The sequence below is a fragment of the Vicia villosa genome, unplaced genomic scaffold (genome assembly GCF_029867415.1).
Source record: "Vicia villosa cultivar HV-30 ecotype Madison, WI unplaced genomic scaffold, Vvil1.0 ctg.000011F_1_1, whole genome shotgun sequence".
Lineage (NCBI taxonomy): Eukaryota > Viridiplantae > Streptophyta > Magnoliopsida > Fabales > Fabaceae > Vicia > Vicia villosa.
Window position 1 is genome coordinate 1,859,131 of NW_026704941.1, and position 18,644 is coordinate 1,877,774.

Below are 18,644 nucleotides of genomic sequence, written 5' to 3' on the forward strand. Positions count from 1 at the left end.
GATAAAATATTATCCAATCCAGATCCAAATCATTGTAATAAAATCTTCCCATGGAAATAGTGACTCATGGTTTCAACCCCTCTCATTTGTCTGAATAATCTAGTCTGGCGTTGATCCCAATCTCTATGATCGATAAGATCCAAGAGACGACACTGAATAATATTTTCTCGCGCTAAACTCCACTTAGTACGTGATGCATATCAAAGATCAAGAGGAGGATATGTCAATTTTAAGTTTCCTTGACCATGATAATGAATCTCACAATTAAGGTCCTAGCCTCATAATTAGCTTTCATTAGAAAGGCATAAGCGTGTCTTGTGAAGTCATCTACAACAATTAGAAAATTAGAGTGACCATGAATATATGAAGGTGTGAATGACACTCATATATCCATGTGAATTAATTCAAAAGCTGAGGTAGTTTTGATTCTGCTCAAAGGAAAAGACAACTTAGTTTGTTCAACATAATGACAACAATTCGAAATATAATTAGAATGAGCATGAAATTGAAGAAAAATTTGTTGAATTATTTTGAATACATTGTGTGAAGGGTGGCCATGTTTATGATGCTAGAAACTAAGTTTACTAGAAACAATATAAGTACAATTTGTAAAAGTTAAATTAGTGTGATATGCAAATAGAATAAAAGAATCCTGACTAAGGATGTACAAGTGATTGTGAATTTTAGTAAGACCAATCATCCTCAGTGAAGGTTGTTCCTGAATAATACAAGAGAAATAATCAAATATAAGGTTACATTTTTCATATGAGGATAGTTGAGAAGCAAAAACCAAATTGAAAGTAAATTCAAGAACAAACAGAACATTGTAGAGGGTTAGGTTTTCATCCAATCTAACCGTTATAGAAATTTTTGAAAAGACGAGATATCCATTAGGTAGTTTGTTGGTAATTGAACTAATAGAATGATAAGAATAAAATAAAAGGTTAAGGGAAGAGCATATGTGATATGTTGCACCTGTGTCAATTATCCAACTATTGGTTAATGAATTTACATTAGTATGTATGGAATGGTGAGGCAAACCTAATGATGAGGTATGAATGATATGAGAATCAGAAGTGTTTGACTCTTCAGTTTTGCTAAGCAATGCTACCAGATTATTGTACATGTCATGGCTGATTTCAAATTTTCTATCTTGGTGATTTACATTAGTGAATGATGAATGCTACTACTCAATTTAATGAACCGGACATAATGAACTTCTAATTGTGAAAGATTTTAATGTGGACATAATGAACTTAGGCTCAATTTGCATTGACATGATGCTTATATACAAGAGATGACTTGCAGCCTAAAGCCCAAGTAAACAACAAATAATAACTAACTAACTACTATAACTATAAAATCAGTTATATGTTATAAGAGTAATATAACTTAAGAGGTTTACTTTTGGGTTAATATTATTTTATTCTCTGTAATATAGGCAAAATTCGCATTACCCTTCTTGAAATATATATATATATATATATATATATATATATATATATATATATATATATATATATATATATATATATATATATATATTTGAATTTCTCCCTTAAACGTGCAAATAAAACACTGAATTTGGAAGGGTAAATCAAAAAATATATTACAGGGGTAACTTGTGCAATTAGGAGGTAAAAGACATAAATTTTAACATCTCAAGGAGGTGACAAGAAAAATGACAGGGAAAAAGAGAATTTCGCCTATATTACAGAGGAGTTTTGTATATTTAACCCTTTAATTTTTAATAACATATATTTATGTTATTGAATATTAAATTAGTTTTTTACTTTTTTAAAAATGAATTTAAAATTATTTTTATTATGGTTTCTTTTTTTATAAATAATATTTAAAAATATTTAAAAATACCAGTATTTAAAACTAAAACAAATATTAAACTCTATCACTTTTACTTTTTTTCTTCAATTAAAAATAAATATCAAATAATAAAATGGAATATTTATTTTATTGCACTTCAAGTCAAATACTACAGTTAACATCTTTTTGCACCGAGAGATTAGCTTCAACTTGCTTCCACTTTTATCTTATACGAGAATTATTACAAGCTTAACTTTGTTTACTTTTATTTTAGAGCATCATGTTTAGATAAAAATATAATTATTGATACACTCTGTAATCCAACTGGAACCGTTTTTTGTATTAAACAGTCAAAAACTTTAAAACTAAGTTGCCTCACTCAAAGCAAACATGGTAAAGTATGTTTAAAAAAGATAATTATTTTATTATTCTTCATCAAATATTTAAGCAACATTTGACGCATTTTTCTTTCAATTTATTCATGAAAGTTTTACTTTATTTTTTGTTGTTTAGAAGAGAGGGCTTACTTCCAAAAGAGAAACAACTCACACTACAATCAAATATGGATTAATCAACCCTCTCGCATCCGCCTCAACTAAATAATCAATTTGACTCAGAATATGCAAAAAGAAAATACTACTAAACTATAAATTACAACGTATATTTGCTAAAGCATCAGCACAAGCATTTGCCTCTCTGTAAGTGTACATTCCGGAACTTTTAGCTCAATCGGGATATCTCTCTAAATATTGGTCGAGATGGTAGACCCGAGGTGCAAGCATTTCCATGAATAGCAAGGAGTCGAGTTGTTTTCTGTAATGCCATGGTCGTGTATGTGCTCGGGAAAAAACAGATCGGACATTTATAGTGGCCGGATGGCCGGGTTGGTAGCCTACCGTAACGGTTAAGAGGCAGCCCAAGGGTTGAATGAAGGTTGCGAAATTGATGTTTGAACAATTATCGCTCATGATTATTGCTCGTTATCGAGGCAGCAAGCGTTACCTTAAGCCTTTAAAGCATGAAAAGTGTAAGGGCGACTCATTATGATTCATTGTTGAAGAAATCAGAGGGAGGAGACGAAAACTATATAAAGGACACCAAAACAAATGAAAAAAGGAGACATTGAGAAGAAGTCACGTAACCTGCTAATTTCCTTACATTTGCGACCTCCCCTGACCAGCATCAGTGAGGTTGCCTAAACAGTGTTTTTTGTAAGAACAATAAGTATGCGCTACAATAAGTATGAGGCATGGTCAACAACAAAGAACTTTGTGAAAAGAGCAACAAAATAAATGTGAGACGGTCACAGATTACCCAAATGATAGTATGATCTAACAAAATAGAAAGGTGAGTCAAAATTCACGGTGAGTCCTTTTCATATAGAATGCCATTGTATTTGTACATCTAATTTGAACAAAACCATTATTGAAATTGAATATGACAAACATTTTTTAAATTATATAAAAATATTGATGGGATATCAAAATACTTTTCAACAATTTTTTAAAATTCTAATCAAATACACCAAACTAAACCTATGATCAACAAGTGAGACTTATAAATAAAATTAGTTGGGTATAGCACCAAAAGTTATTCATTCTTATTATTTTATATATTTTGTTATATTGAAAAAAATTTAAATTTAAATCAACTTTATTTAAGAAAGAGTTAAATATATTTAAAATTCCTTTAAAGTAAGATATTTTTACTTTTTCCCGCTCTAAAAAAATTTATTAAAGAATCATTCCTTCAAAGTTAAAAATTTTGATTTTTAGTCCCTCTTGCAACTTAGCAACGATTTTTACAACTTAACTAGGGGTGTAATCAGATCGATCTGGATCGATTTTTGGTCCAAAAAAATCCAACCAATGATATCTCTTTCAGTTTAGTTTGATCCAGTTTTTAACATTTTTTAAAAATGAAACCAAACCAAACTAACCGATTTGATTCTGTTTGATTTGATTGGTTGATCGGTTTACGATTTTTTAAAATATTATATTTATCAGTATATTTTTCACTTTCGTACTATTCAGTGTATTTTATGCTATTATTTTTTTAAATAATACAATTTATGTAATCTATTTTTTCAAACAAATTACAATTTGCTCTTAATACATACGAAACATGAATATGATTTTCATTGCATCATGAAATAAGTTCACTATAAAATTGACACTTGGCATCAGAAACTTGGGAAGAGATTTGAAAATTTAACAAATAGAACATAACAAAACACGCAACAATTAACCTATTTCACACCTCAAACATACATCAAAACTATTTTTGTAGCAAGACTATAAAAAAAAAATTTAAGAAGAAATAAAAAAGGTAAAAATAAAATGTGAAAATTAACAAAGAAAACTTGAACACGAAGAATGCGACCATAACATATCAGAACGACCGTATATAGAGCAACAATTATGGTGGGCAGCAAGAACATCAGTTCAATGAAAATAAGATTTTGTAACTTACGATTTCTACTTTCTATGTTTTAGAGCTTGATTTTAGATGTGTGTTTTGCTGAAAGGAATGAAGTGTATGAAGGTGAGAAAAATATACAAAAAGGGGGTTGAATTGTGTTTTTAATAACTTATGCTCTTTTTAAAACCAGCTTCTGAATCTGATCAAGTTCAGTTTCTAAACTGGAGTACGCAGCAGTGGAATGTTAAAGTAAAGAAACAATAAGTAAATCACACACAATAATTATCCTGGTTCCTCCCAAATTGAGAGTAGTCCAGTACCTTTGTCACGCAAAAGCTTTTTTCAATATAACTAAATCCTAATTACAATTTGCTTAGACACATCCATCCAAGACTTCCTGCTCAATTTCACCAGAGAGAGACTTCTTACCTAGAACCATTGTCCAAGACTTCTTTGCTCAATCACACCAGAAAGAGACTTCCTTACTCAAGCACGTAGGCGAGAGACTTTCTTGCCTAAACAACCAGTTCAGGACTTATGTGGTTAAACACTAAGCCTGAGACTCATTGTAAATTCTAAACAAAGTTTTTAGAATTACAACAAGATGTACTTGTTATACAATCAATGGTACAAATAATATAACATGCGCAAAGATCTTAGTTCTTGAGATTTCTAAGATATACAATTGTAAGAACCTTCTCAAGAATGTATGCAGACACAACAACTATATACAAAATTTAAAGCGCAAAACACTTCTTGCTCGTGTTGTGTCTTCTTGTCGTATCATCTTGTTACTTCCTTTTTGAATCTTTAGCTTAACATATAGATAGAGATTAAAAGAGACGTTGGAAGTCGCTTGCACGAGTGTTTTTGCTGAAGAAGCAACTTTCAAGAGAGAGACGTTGAAGTACGTACGATAGTAAACTCTTTATTCTTTGTGTCTTACTCAAGTAAGGTCTTCCATAGGCATGGAGTGGTAGACTGGAGAAATAATATCATTCAGTGTTTAGCCTTGTGCTAAAACCTATAGTTGAATTTTTCCATAATTCCAACAATTTGATAAGATCGCACTGCTTTTGCACAAAGTACGGTTAGTGCCCGTTTGTACTTGTGATTCCAGCAAGGCGTTTGATGCTCAATTTCAATATCAGATGTTGAGTCTGTTTTGGAGCTAAGATTTTATTTGAAATCTAGATTCTGATCCTTTAGAATATAAATTTCATGTTTCTTCCTTTCAAGCTAAATAATTGGGTTAGAACCAAGTTAATAACTAGCTTTAATGAACCTGCACACTTAATCAAACATTGGTATGCTCTTTTGTTCTTTAAGTACTTTTGTTATCATCAAAACTCAAGGAGTATATATGATCATAAATAGATTTTGTTCCAACAGTGTAAACAAAGATGGAGAATGATTGGATTGATACAATTAATGATGGATACAATAAAAGATTTCGAGTGTAATTATATCATTTGGTTCGGTTCATCGATTTGACAGTTCTTAAAAACTAAAATTGAGGATCGAATCAAACCACATCTCTTTTCATTAGTTTGATTTGGCTTCTGAACTGAACCAAAAATAATTTGTTTTATTTTAATTTGGTTTGTTTGATTTGGATTATCAGTTAAATTGATGTTTTATGATCTGCTTACTCTCCTATACTTAGCAACTGAAGTAGTGGCTAATTTTAGCAGCGGTTTACTAATTAACGACTGGATTAGCGACAGTTTTAGCAAGAGTGACCAAAAGTTAAAATTCATAACTTTAGAAGGACGAATCTTTAACGGAATTTTTTAATGAGACGGAAAATAAAAAATATCTGACTTTAAAGAGACTTTAAACATATTTATCTCTTTAAAGAATACTAGTACTCAACTAAATTTTAGAGTATTAAAGAAGTACTCATGTTAATAATAACATAATGATATATAAATTACATTTGAATACTAAGCACTCAATTTTTGAATTCAAATCTGAGACAATGTACAATTTAATAATATTGATATTTGTCTATTAAATAGATTTTCTGACCGATATCAACTTTATACTTACATGGATAGAAGGAAACGCTAATTTTTCTAGATTTATAGTAAGCATTGGATCTTTAAACAGAGGCATTGTCACAGTGGGTAGAGCATTAGAACTTAATGAGACCCTAAATCCAAGTAGAGTTCACATGGAAAGCACGTTGCTTACAACCCACGTCGCCATAGCCTTATTAGTCTTTACAAGGAAAGGATGTTGAAAGTGCATTGGTGCATGTGAACAGCTCCATGCCTCACTCTTCCGTCACACGGTGCCGTAAGTAATGCATTTTAATATATCAATAACGATTCAAATATGCCATTAGCATTATTTTTCAAGGTTTCTTTCTATGGTTGATTATTTATTGCCACTAGGACAATGTATATTGCTATATAAGCAGCAAGGTGGAATAAGTTTCAAGCCAGTGCAATACCTACATAACAAGCTTAGTAATATACAAAGAAATAGCAAGAGTTGTTTTGCCCTGATGGGGAAACTTATATATGTTGCTTTCCCACTAATATTATCTTTTGCAGTATTGAGTTTGTGTCAAGGAGTGGCAGCAGTAGCACCTCCACATCCAAAGTTGCAGTGGCATTACTATGAGTTCAACACTACATGCCGCTACGCAGAGGAGTATGTCCGGCACCAAGTGCAGCTAGTATGGGATCATGACAAAAGCATTACTGCTAAGTTACTACGCTTGGTTTACTCCGACTGTTTCGTCTCTGTATGTACTCACTTCTTTCCCTTTCTATACTTAAGTACTGGTTGGTATTTTCTTTTCTCCTTTTTTTTTCCAACTTTTTGACCTAAGAAAGAGATCAATGGCTGAAAGGAACTTTAGGTAGTAGGAACAACTAAAAGATAGGTTATAAAACTGCAGACACTTGAAACTAAAAAATATGCAAGCTGGCTGCACTTGAAAACATAGTAGGCTAGAAACACAACTATTGCTAATCAATCTAAACCTAGCTGTTCCACTCAACTTAGAATTTAAAGTTCGTGAAGTTTAAAGGATAGGACGCGGTGTTGTGCATACCTTTCAGAGCATTAGAAATACCTAAGTTGTATTTTTCATTATTTCACCTGAATCTTAAACCATGCTATGGCATAGGGCTGTGATGCATCAATATTGCTTGACGAAGGACCAAATCCAGAAAAGAGAGCACCACAGAACCGAGGGCTTGGAGGATTTGTATTAATTGACAAGATCAAAACTGTTCTGGAATCACGATGCCCTGGGGTTGTCTCTTGTGCTGATATACTCCATCTCGCCACCAGAGATGCTGCCAAAATGGTATTCTTTCAACTAGTCTGCTTACATAGAATCTCTTGCAGTATATCCCCTCCGCACCAAAATCTACTCTCAAGGTAGGAGTAAGAGTTAACAAACATTAACCGATTTGAAAATCAATGTCAACAGGCAGGAGCACCAGGTTATCCAGTTTTCACAGGAAGAAAGGATGGCATGAAATCAGATGCTGCATCAGTAGACCTGCCATCACCATCCATCTCATGGCAGGATGCTCTAGCATACTTCAAATCAAGGGGCTTGGATGTATTAGATATGACAACACTCTTAGGTAAGGCAAAATTACAATCCATTATAAACTGCGTGCCAATAATATGTTCTAAATGAGAGTCTATTTCATTTCACGCAGGGGCACACACAATGGGCCAAACACATTGTAGCCAAATTGTTGATAGGCTGTATAATCACAGTGGTACTGGAAACTCAGACCCAAGCATGGATGCTACTTTTCGAGACAATATGCAAAAACTTTGTCCCCCAAAAACAAAGAAAGGACAACATGACCCACTGGTATTCCTAAACCCAGAATCTGGTTCAGATTACACTTTCAGAGAATCATACTACAAAAGGATCCTGCGCAACGAAGCTGTCCTGGAAGTCGATCAACAATTATTAAATGGTGACGATCCTAAAGAGATCATCGATGAATTTGCTGCTGGATTTGAAGATTTTAGGAGATCGTTTGCTGAATCCATGTTCAAAATGGGAAATATCAATATTTTAACAGGAAATCAAGGACAAATACGCCAAAATTGTCGATTCACAAATAAGGGAAACCCAAATTAGCAGTGAAAGAAATTGAACGTTTAGTGTGGATTCAGATATCCCCGATTTAAACTTAATTGTCTGTGTTCTGAAAGTAATGAATAATACATGCAAAAGGATGAGAATTGCACCCTCCTTTGTCCTTTGTAAGATACTATTTACGTTACAAAAAAATTGTTGTGGTATGTATAAACCATTATATATTATATATCATTTCTTCTGCCAACTCAAATCCACCACAAAGATTAACTCTATTTTACCGTATAGGCGTATACTGCAACAATTCTCTCCCCTGTATCTACCCTCCATTTCTTGTATGCATGTGCTTTTACCACTCCAAATGCTCTAAGTAGTAATAGCTTATGCATCATGATGTTGTCAATTAATATGAGAGGAACAAAAATTGAAAGAACATTAACCAAGTTCACGTGTCCAAGGCTGTCAATTTGTCATACATGGAAGCAACCAGAGTGATGAAAAATCCCCTTGTCAATCTTCATACTGGCTTCAAGAGGAAGAAAAGATAAAACATAAGCAATGTAAAAATCAAATGCTTCAAAGGGAAACAAATCTTTAACATGATATTCTGGAAACAAATCTTTAACATGGTCGTCAGGAAACATCACTTGCAGAATTAAGGTCCATGGTTAAGCAATAAAGATAAATTGGAAATTTCAAAAAAGATTATATGTTGCATTTAAAACTGATTTAATCGATTTCCAGCAAGATTTCTAATCCATTACAACACGTAACCATTCAATAACCAATCCAAAATCAAATTTTTAGAGAAATATTTCAGCATTCTGAAATATAATGAAAAAGATCAAAAAGATAAAACATAAGAATGTATAAATCAAATACTACAAAAGGGAACAACTCAGGAATATAATTTTCAGGAAACATCCCTCGCAGAATAAATCTCACTTATTAGACAATAAAGATAAACTGTAAATTCATAAAATATATATGTTGCATTCAAATCCGAATTTATCAATTTCCAACAAAGTTTCTAACCAATCGCAACACTTAGCCATTTAATAACAATCCAAAATCAATTAGAGAAAGATTCCAGAATTCAATAAATTAAAATCACTATTAAAATATCATCAGCAATGCTTCTAAAGCTAGTGAATTGTCAAATGGATAATGTGTGGTGCTAATCAACCACAGACATAAATTTAATTTACTAACAATCAAATGCAATTAAGTGTGTGAAAGACAGATCCTTTGCAATGCACTCCCTCTGTTTCATTATAAGTGTCTCTTTGTATCGTGTATATTTCTTAAGATAAAGGTTAGTTATTTTGAATTTTGCAAATAAAATTTTGATAGCCTGAAATACCCAAATTAATTAAGTGGTTGAAAGTAGTAGCAATGGAATAGGTAGGTTGACTATTTAATTAAATAAGGATATTATTATAAAATGCAAATATATGTTTTGATATTCAAAAGTGATAATTGATTTGAGACCGAAATATTCCAAATAAGACACTTATAATGAGACAGAGCGAGTATGAAACAGGTATATTAAAGTCCCAGAATCTCTTCAACAGGGACTGGAGTGTTCATTCCATTAGCCACATTCAGCCTTGGCGAAGCAATTTAAAGGGCTGCACAATTTTCATCATGGGGAAGATGTGACATTCTTAAGTTATAAATTAACTGCTTCAGGGTTGAGTTTCAAACAAATAGAAGCAACGGCATGTCATAATCCCATAAACTCCCAACATACTTGTTTCCTTCAACCACAGATGCACCTATTAACTTCTTTGTTTACTCCTTATAACTTTGCCCAAAGCTTTCAGAACGAGAGCCTTGTAAAATATGCTTTTTCCATTATTAATCCTGGCATCAAATTTCCAAAAATTGGAACTGAATTGTACGAACAGCATAGTTGGAAAAGACTATCTAGGAACCCATGTAAAAGCATCCAAAGTTAAGCGACCAGGCAAAATGTAAAGCAGAACAAGGTGAAATTACCTCATAAAAAAGAGTAATGATGACTATGAGGGTACAACAGCTGGACGAAACTCCAAAAGCAAAAACACTTTAAGCTACAAAGTCTCCCATCCAAAGTGGATAAGTAATAAAACAATTAACACCGGGATCCAATTTGGAAAAGCATGGCCGCATAAGTGTTCCCCGGTGCCTTTCGGTGCTTTTGCCTTAAGAGCGTATAAAAATGATATTACCCTAGTCTCTTTTCTCTGCAGTGCGGTTCTTTTTCTTGATTGCCTGTCGAGGGATTAAACTTTAATTTCAGCACGGAAATCTTCGAGATATAGATAAAAGTAAGTCATGTATTTGGAGGGAAGATCGTTCTAAATGCACTGCCACATAAGAATAAAGAACAGCAAAGAGCAATTGATTTTATCTAATTTTATCTTGCATGAATATAGAAACATTAGAGCTAAACAATGCAAGCATTGCAGTTCATCAAAACCAGACATAGATCAATAACAATACATAGTAGTCGTACTTCCACAAATTATTTTATCGCTAAAAGATTAAAATAAAAATATTGAACATTGCCAAAAAAAATTAGCAAAGAACTTATTGCTTTCTTTTATGAGGAACAAGTAGAGAAAATTAACTAATTCAGGACTTGCCTTGTTAAAATATTTCTTTCGGAGTTTGATTGCTGTTCTTATGCATCTTTTTACATTGATCTCCAACATATTGTCATTGAAAATCTGTAATATATAATCATGAAATATTAAGTCAGAAAATGCACAATATCCTTGGCTGATTTCCTTTCTTCCCTCTCTGCATGGTGAATTAAAGAACTCCGCGTAGAAGAAAACTTCCATAAAAACAAAGTTGTGAACATGTTGCATAAGTATAAGTATATATGGGCATCACTAAGCATATGTATTGGTTTTCAAGTAATGATTCAGGACAGCCAGCATAGAGGGACTTAAAACTGGACAAAATAAAAGAAGATAAACTAAGAGTTTCAGTCAGACAAATAATAATCAAATGTCCAGGGTTAAGGGAATCATAATCTCACACGTCATTTGAAACGTAGCTGAGAAAGTACTTGAGAGAAGAGAACTAAAGCTATTATTAAATGGAAATTATCAACTATAATAGGTACAAACTCTAATCACGTATAAAAGGTACATGTATAAAAAGTACATCAGACACATCAAAAAATGACCCCGAGATGTCATTATTGTGCAAATGACTGAGAAAACATCAGGGTAATATAAAGTGCTTAGCAGAATAAAGATTCACAACAACAACAAAATCAATACACTTCCAACTTCATATTTCCAGAATCCAGATCAAAACATAATCCAAAGTCCAAACCAAGGTACCCTACACCAGACATGATAAACAAAACACCAAAAAAGTGTAATTTGAGAATATAATTGTTATAATTTTAATAAGTGGTCATTAATTGCGGGATAAAAACAAAATATCAATGCACCTGCCTTTATCATATCATCGAACGAATGGGTTTCTCGAATAATCTTCTGACGGTTTAAAACAAGAATTGCTGCAACGCAGAAGGTGGCTAATTCATCGTTTCCTTTCCTTGCCAAGGAGGAAATTATTCTCGTTTGAACTCGGCCATTTCTTGGCCAGATATTCCTTGCCAAGCCACAAAAGGTATTGGATGCTTGCAACTTGAATTTGACATCAGATACAGGGTGATCAGTGTTCCCATGCTGTGGCTGCGGGCTGGTTTTTGTGCTGTCATTTTCATTATGATTTGACTGTGAACCACTCTTGATACTATCATCATCAGAATCAGCAATTGCTTCTTTTATGTGACTGCTTGAGTCTTTGGGAAGATGTAAATCCAATGCTTCCAGACAATTCTCCTCTAAATCATATGTCCAGGATTCATCAAAGTCAGCTGCCCACATCATCTGCATTTTACAAGATTACTATTGTGTATCAACAACTAACCCAATGATGTATCGAAAAGGTTATTAATAAAGGGCACAAAATGTTGTTTGTTTCAGAATTACAGGCATAATTTTCTGCAACAATACTTTCAAATGCATATGCGCAATGTTGTGTCCAAAAAAAAAACACTAACTCGTATCTATTCTTCAAAAATCATATGATTATTTTGATGAGACCCCAATAAACTTGTATCTACTCACAAGGTATGGAAGGATAATCTCTGCCTTTGATTTAACTTATTGTTAAAACTTAAATTGCAACTCAACCTCCAAGAAAAAAGATAGATATGCGTGTTTTTGAACCGATAGCAATCAATCTTAAAAGTAGGAAATTTCACTCTTGTTCACTACTAGCAACCATATCGCTTCCAGCAGAAGCAGACATACAATGCAAGTGAGTAGGTTCCCCTCTAGGATTAACTTTCTATTTGAATTTCAAAAGCTTGAAAAAAAATATGTGGGGGATTAAACAAGTTTTTGGTCAATCAAAGTATTGTAGTTTTCCAAGTTGATATCCATTTTCAATTTCTTTTCCAAATGAGTGTTCCATAAATTATTTTGTTTACTAAAGAAGGGACTAATTTTGTTGATACAAAAGAAGGGACTAATTTGCTAATAATAAAATTATTTTGTCGAACAAATAATACGTGTAAACAATCAGTGGGATTTTTGTGTATGGTGGGGGTAGGGGGTTGGAAGAATGTTGTTGCACGAACCTCCCACATTGAAAGAGCTTCATTAAACGATAACTCTCTCCGAAAGAGAACTAGCAACATACGAAATGCAAAATGAAGGCTTTCAGCACCAATTTTTGATAGGTGGGCAAAAAGTTCTTTGTCTGACAGCTCAAGAATTTGCCATAATGCTTGCAACTGCTTCATCACCCTAGTTGGGCCTTCCATTTGAAAATTCTCTCTCTGGAGATAGATCAAAGCAAACAAGTCAGTCACTGCAAACAAAGTTATGTTCTTGAATCTTATCCGAATTCGCAAATACCATTCTTCTCAAAAGCATCTCAAAACACCAAAATGCATCCGCGTTATCCTCAAAGATTACCACAAAGGGAGACAGCAAATCACTCATACCTAAAATCCAATAGCCAGTAAAAAGAAGGTAAGTTTTGGGTCTAAAACTAGTGTTACCAGCATCATGCATATTGGCAAGAAGTCAAGAAATTTACAGAAAAAAATAACCTTGACAATACCCCGTTGCAGGATCAACCCATGCATAGACAGCAAGGATATCCGACATTCTAGCTAAATTTCTCCTGTCCTCATAGAATTCAAGATGACTATCGGTCCTCACAACATCAACAACTAGAAAAGGATTAAGCTCGTTAGCATGAAACAAAAGCAGAATAAAACATTCAAGAACAAACACAGTATACAACTTATATACCTATCCTGTGCAAAGTCCAAAGCCATTCTGATACTCTATCTTCACTGGCAGCCCATCCTTGAGACATCGAGGCACTTGTCATCGCTGGCTGTGGTGCATCTGATATTTTTAGTTGATTTACTATCCGTGTTTCATAAACTGGATTGTCAGATGAAAATTCTGGTTCATCTTCATCAGCTGAAGCAATTTCTATTTCAGAGTTTACAGGATGGAAGGTAGCAAGAGGTTGGCCATTTGATTCAATAACTAAGTCTACATTGTTCTTGACATCGAAGCTATGCATTGAGTCATCTTCTAAACTTAGTTTATGTCGTGGAGAAAGTTTATTGCCATGCTCTGTGACCGAGTTTTTATCTTCATCGCTCTTTTCAAAGAGATTGGTGACAGGTAAAGGAGGAAAATCAAAACTACTGTCAATCATATTATGTGATCCATCTGGTTCTCTCCCTGTCTTTGGGGAACTGCAGCATAGATAACCAGAAGAATCATAAATTGCACTACCTATGCTTGCTCTCAAACTAACTTGGTCAGCCCAATTATCAGAGCTTTCATGATGACATGTGTTTGCTGCCTCGGCACAACTAATGCTCCTGCCATGACACTGTTCAACTTCAACATTATTATCATTAGATATTGATCTTTCTAGTTTAGCTTCAATTTTATGTTCATCTTTAGAGGAGGTCCTCATATCCATAACTTTGGTTCCAACAACATATGCCAATGAACCAGTACCCACGCTTGAATGCATTGCTTGACATTGCTTAACCAGGTTCCTATAAAGCTCCCTGCAATGGCAATTTCTCAAGGATGTCAATAAGTAATAACTACATATTCAAGAATCCAAGAAAGGTGCTACAGTACAGAAGCTGAAACAAATCATGTCTCCAATGAACGCTAAATGGGTTTTACAACCACACTTCCATTGACAGCACAAATAGTTGCCTGACAGATTTCAAAGGAATGAATTGTTATGGGCCTTTGCAGAGAACCTATTCATAGGTTTAGACACGGAAGAAATCGTCTTTTAGCCTTTTGCAAAATTGGAATAAAGTCCCACCTAGGAAAATCAAATTGGAAGAATAATTGATTGATTTTCCATTGAATTACTCACGCCAATTTAAAGCCTGCCCCTGATAAGAGAAGGAATTCTGATTGATAGAATCTTATCCATCCATGAAACATCATAAAAAAATAAAAAATAAAAACAAAAATAAAATTATTTTAATTGAGATGGGCTAAAAGACTGGGCAACATTATTGGAGCTGTTTTCCCACAATTCTACATCATGTATTCATGAATGCATTGACATATGACCACATGCATCCATGACAGATATGTTTAATTGGCAAGTTCTAAGTTTCTAGGCTATAGACAATAGGTTCAATATTCATCAAATGCAAAATAAGTATCTATAATATCCAGTAAATACTAGAGATAAAGAAATTAAGGAAGTGGATTGGTCTGCACCTTCTAGCTGTTCTCAACCTTCTTCGATACTCAGCAGTGCTGCTCAGTGCATAACAACCTAGTAAGAACTCCCAAACTTCAGGTCTAATTGATGGATCTACACCCTAACAGACATGGGAAGAAAAGGAAATAAATCAGAAAAGAACTAGCGTCGATTTTGGGAAGAAATTCTCAATTTGCATGGTACATTTGAATATTTTAATATCGGTGTAAAAGAAAATTAAACACAAATTTTTTTTAATTATATTATTTTAATGAGACCGTGAAATAGCCTATTATTATGATTGAAAATGGACCAAACATCAAGGCTGAGATATACTCGTGAATCAAAGTAGATTCAGAACAAACTATGATTAATTTAATCGCAAATGATAGCTCAAGCAGGAAGCACTGCCCAAGTCAATATAAAGAGTACTTTGAACATATATAGTATGCCTATTGCATGCAGGATCTTAGCACCCACAACTGAAAGGATGATATTTTTTTAAAAATTTAATAGTGTAGAGGTTGCATGATGTGTTACTTGTTGAGTATTAGATCTACATATCCTCTGGGTATATTATACAGCAATCAGCAATTAATAAAAGCCATTTGATATGCAGATAGTAAATATGAAATAAAAAGAAACTTATTAGGCCTCAATTTCTGTATCCAAAGCAACCAAGATAAATGGGTTGAACCTAGACTGCGTTCAGTGTATTAAATAATTCTCATTAAATATGATAGCTGAGATGCATTTTTTCAGGCCTTAATTTCTGCATGCGAAAGGGCTAGACAGATTGAACCTGGTGCACATTCAATGTGCTGTATTTTCACCACCAAAAGCAACCCAATAAAGAGTCTAGAAACTATGAACTATTCAAACAAATTGCTATCAACATAAGAGTAATATTTATTTGCAAATGTTTAGAAAAATAATTTAATGAATAAATTTATTTTATTTTCAGAAACAAAGTTGAAGTAGTCATGATTATGGTATTGTGATCGGACAAAGCAAAAGCTGTTGTTGAATAGCTTGACAAGAACCCAAAAGGCGAAGACTCGTGCTTATGATAAACAAAGTGCTATGGTCATACAAATAACAAAACCTAATTATTGACTCATTCTATTAATGAATTGGGGACAACTGGAAACAACATTCTTATTGATTGAGCGAGTTATTTGTTGAAAAAATTAAGAAAAAAATGAAAGCAGCATCTATATGTACAATACTTAAGGGACAAAACTCTCTCCAGGAGGGGCAGGCTTATTCCTTACGTTCACTCAGTTCTTACACAAGACTTTGCTTATGGGAACTGAGCCGATCACCATACTCAAACCGGTATTATTTTCAACCCCGTAAAACAGAGAAGGTACACCAAATTCATGAGCATGCAGCATCATAAATGAAGAAAATGACTATATTGATGAAGGTGATGATATTATATAGAAAAACGAACTCAGCTTGAATAACAACGCAAACTCAGCTTGAATAACAACGTACCCCTAACACCACCAATTTCAGTGCCTTCCGGAATCCTAAAACCTTTCCTTCACTATCAGACAAAGCTTCCCATATGTCTGGCTTAAGCATTCTGTTTACCTGCTCCATGATGATGATCATAGTAACAAAAACCATTAAACAAGTAATTTTATGAAAAACATTCTATTTCTACTTTAAACAACAAGGTCCCTTCTGATGCCCAATGTTTCAAATGAGATGTCAATAGGAATATCCCACAATCAAAATGTTAGCAACACACTCCCTATGAGTGCCACCACAATGGGAATAGGTAGCACTAAATAAGGTCTTTCTGGGTTGAGCATAATTCAACCCTGCAAAACCGACTTGCAAGGTGAGGAATGTCCTACACTTATAAATTTATTTTCAAATTATATCTCATCAAATGTGGGACTTTTTAACACATCCTCTTTTGATATTAGGAACATGATGTGAGTGGCCTGATAGTGGATGGCCAAAATGAATATTGGATAAATAAGTTAGACCTAACTCATCTCTACAAAATCAGCTTCTAAGATAAGGGATGCCTCCCACTTATAAAGTAATATTCTGATCATATCTCACTCAATATGATAATCTTAACATGATGAATGAAACCCACATAACTTATGGGGGTCCGCATGAGATTTTTCTGCTCATAGAAAAAGTGTTGTTAGATAGTATGTTGCCGGTATTTCTCACCTAGTATCAATCTCAATATGCATTCCATTATACAACAAGGACCTTGGAAAGTGCAATTGGCCTTGAAGTTCTAGGGCATCATTACTCGATGAACTAACATCAAACTACAGACCATACATTTGGCTGATTATCCACATCCCGTTTTACACAGAGGAAATCATTGTTAGAGTTAAAAACAATGTACAACAAACACACACACACACAAACACAAGAATTAAAGCAAATAAATTAACAAAACCCAGCAGAGTGCAGTCTTACAGTTACAGCACAACCTTTACAGGAGAATGAGAAAGGCAAGGATCTCGAATGTCGCGCACTAACGAGCTCACTTTTCGTAAATTCACAGTACCAGCTTTTCCACAACTCCATTGCTTCTCCTCCCTCTCACAATACATCAGACTCTTCTCTCACACCTTCTCAGCAACCTCCACCACAAAACTCAACAATGTCAACAAATCAAACAGAAAACCCTAATTTCTCAGTTTCATTCCATTCATATTTCCTAACAACATAACAATAATTTTTAACAATTCCAAAATCCAAACGAACAAATAAACAGAACATTACTCGATATCAATATACAGAACAAATCAGTACTAATCGATCGTAAAAAATAATCGGAAAACGAAGGTTTAAAGAGGAAACGAAAACCATACCGAAAACCGATTAGGAATGAAACGAAATGAAAGGATCGTAGAAGAACGATTCGAATTTTTTGATACGAATTTGAACGAATGATCGAAAGAGAGATCTGAGAAAATTGAAGTTCAGAGATTCGTGAAGAGCTTCTTCTTCTCCATGCTTGCTTCATTCGCCATTTCCCTCTAATAATAACACTGAATGAATGAAATTATGAAAGTAACGTTTGTTTTTTATATAATAATGAAAAATAATGAAAAATACTGTTTTATTTTAATCGATTAAATGCGTTTAGATTATTTAAATGGATTTTTTTGACTAGGGCTTATTCTAAAAGCCAAAGGCTAGTTCTAAAAAATTAATTGATAAAATATGAAATATACTTAAGTCAAAATCTTCGGCCAAATGAGTGTGTGACTTCAACAATCTAGATTTAAGTCTTGTTTTATTAGGTGAGATTTGGAAAATAAAAATTTAAGGTACTATGAGTTCGTCTATTGAAAGGGTTGTATATATTAATATAGAAAAATATATTATTGCTACTACTAATATGGTGTATTTTAGGTGAGAATTGAAAATGTAAGAAGAATGGGTCAAATAAAAAAAATGTAAGAAGAATCTTTTTAATAAAAAGATAATATCCTTTCAAAAATTGTAATAGAAAGAAAATAAAAGTAGGAGTGATACAAAATTA

The 18,644-nt window shown here is 33.4% G+C and overlaps 2 protein-coding genes across 2 annotated transcripts; one reads left to right on the plus strand and one right to left on the minus strand.

The window, feature by feature from the left end:
• Nucleotides 1-6,704: 6,704 nt before the first annotated feature.
• LOC131621876 (probable peroxidase 26) lies at nucleotides 6,705-8,567 on the plus strand. Its single transcript, XM_058892925.1, has 4 exons — nucleotides 6,705-6,997; nucleotides 7,385-7,567; nucleotides 7,694-7,853; nucleotides 7,932-8,567. The coding sequence occupies exons 1-4, from the start codon at nucleotides 6,755-6,757 to the stop codon at nucleotides 8,366-8,368; spliced, it is 1,023 nt and encodes a 340-aa protein (XP_058748908.1). The 5' UTR covers nucleotides 6,705-6,754; the 3' UTR covers nucleotides 8,369-8,567.
• Nucleotides 8,568-8,889: 322 nt separating this feature from the next.
• LOC131621875 (uncharacterized) lies at nucleotides 8,890-18,159 on the minus strand. Its single transcript, XM_058892924.1, has 12 exons — nucleotides 17,968-18,159; nucleotides 17,584-17,736; nucleotides 16,613-16,711; nucleotides 15,130-15,233; nucleotides 13,663-14,447; nucleotides 13,458-13,580; nucleotides 13,261-13,349; nucleotides 12,981-13,181; nucleotides 11,785-12,225; nucleotides 10,957-11,040; nucleotides 10,328-10,582; nucleotides 8,890-10,192 (listed from the first exon to the last, which is right to left on the minus strand). Exons 2-11 carry the CDS (start codon nucleotides 17,704-17,706, stop codon nucleotides 10,541-10,543), a joined length of 2,091 nt encoding a protein of 696 aa, XP_058748907.1. The 5' UTR covers nucleotides 17,707-17,736; nucleotides 17,968-18,159; the 3' UTR covers nucleotides 8,890-10,192; nucleotides 10,328-10,540.
• Nucleotides 18,160-18,644: the final 485 nt, after the last annotated feature.

Bases quoted from the DNA above. Each gene is read 5' to 3' on its own strand.
- LOC131621876 (XM_058892925.1), top strand. From the start codon at position 6,755: ATGGGGAAACTTATATATGTTGCTTTCCCACTAATATTATCTTTTGCA. The intron at 6,998-7,384 runs GTATGTACTCAC...GCTATGGCATAG, and splicing joins ACTCCGACTGTTTCGTCTCT to GGCTGTGATGCATCAATATT. The intron at 7,568-7,693 runs GTATTCTTTCAA...CAATGTCAACAG, and splicing joins CCAGAGATGCTGCCAAAATG to GCAGGAGCACCAGGTTATCC.
- LOC131621875 (XM_058892924.1), bottom strand. From the start codon at position 17,706: ATGTATTGTGAGAGGGAGGAGAAGCAATGGAGTTGTGGAAAAGCTGGT. The intron at 16,712-17,583 runs GTTGTGCTGTAA...ATCATGGAGCAG, and splicing joins TTTCTCATTCTCCTGTAAAG to GTAAACAGAATGCTTAAGCC. The intron at 12,226-12,980 runs GTTCGTGCAACA...TGTAAAATGCAG, and splicing joins AAGCTCTTTCAATGTGGGAG to ATGATGTGGGCAGCTGACTT.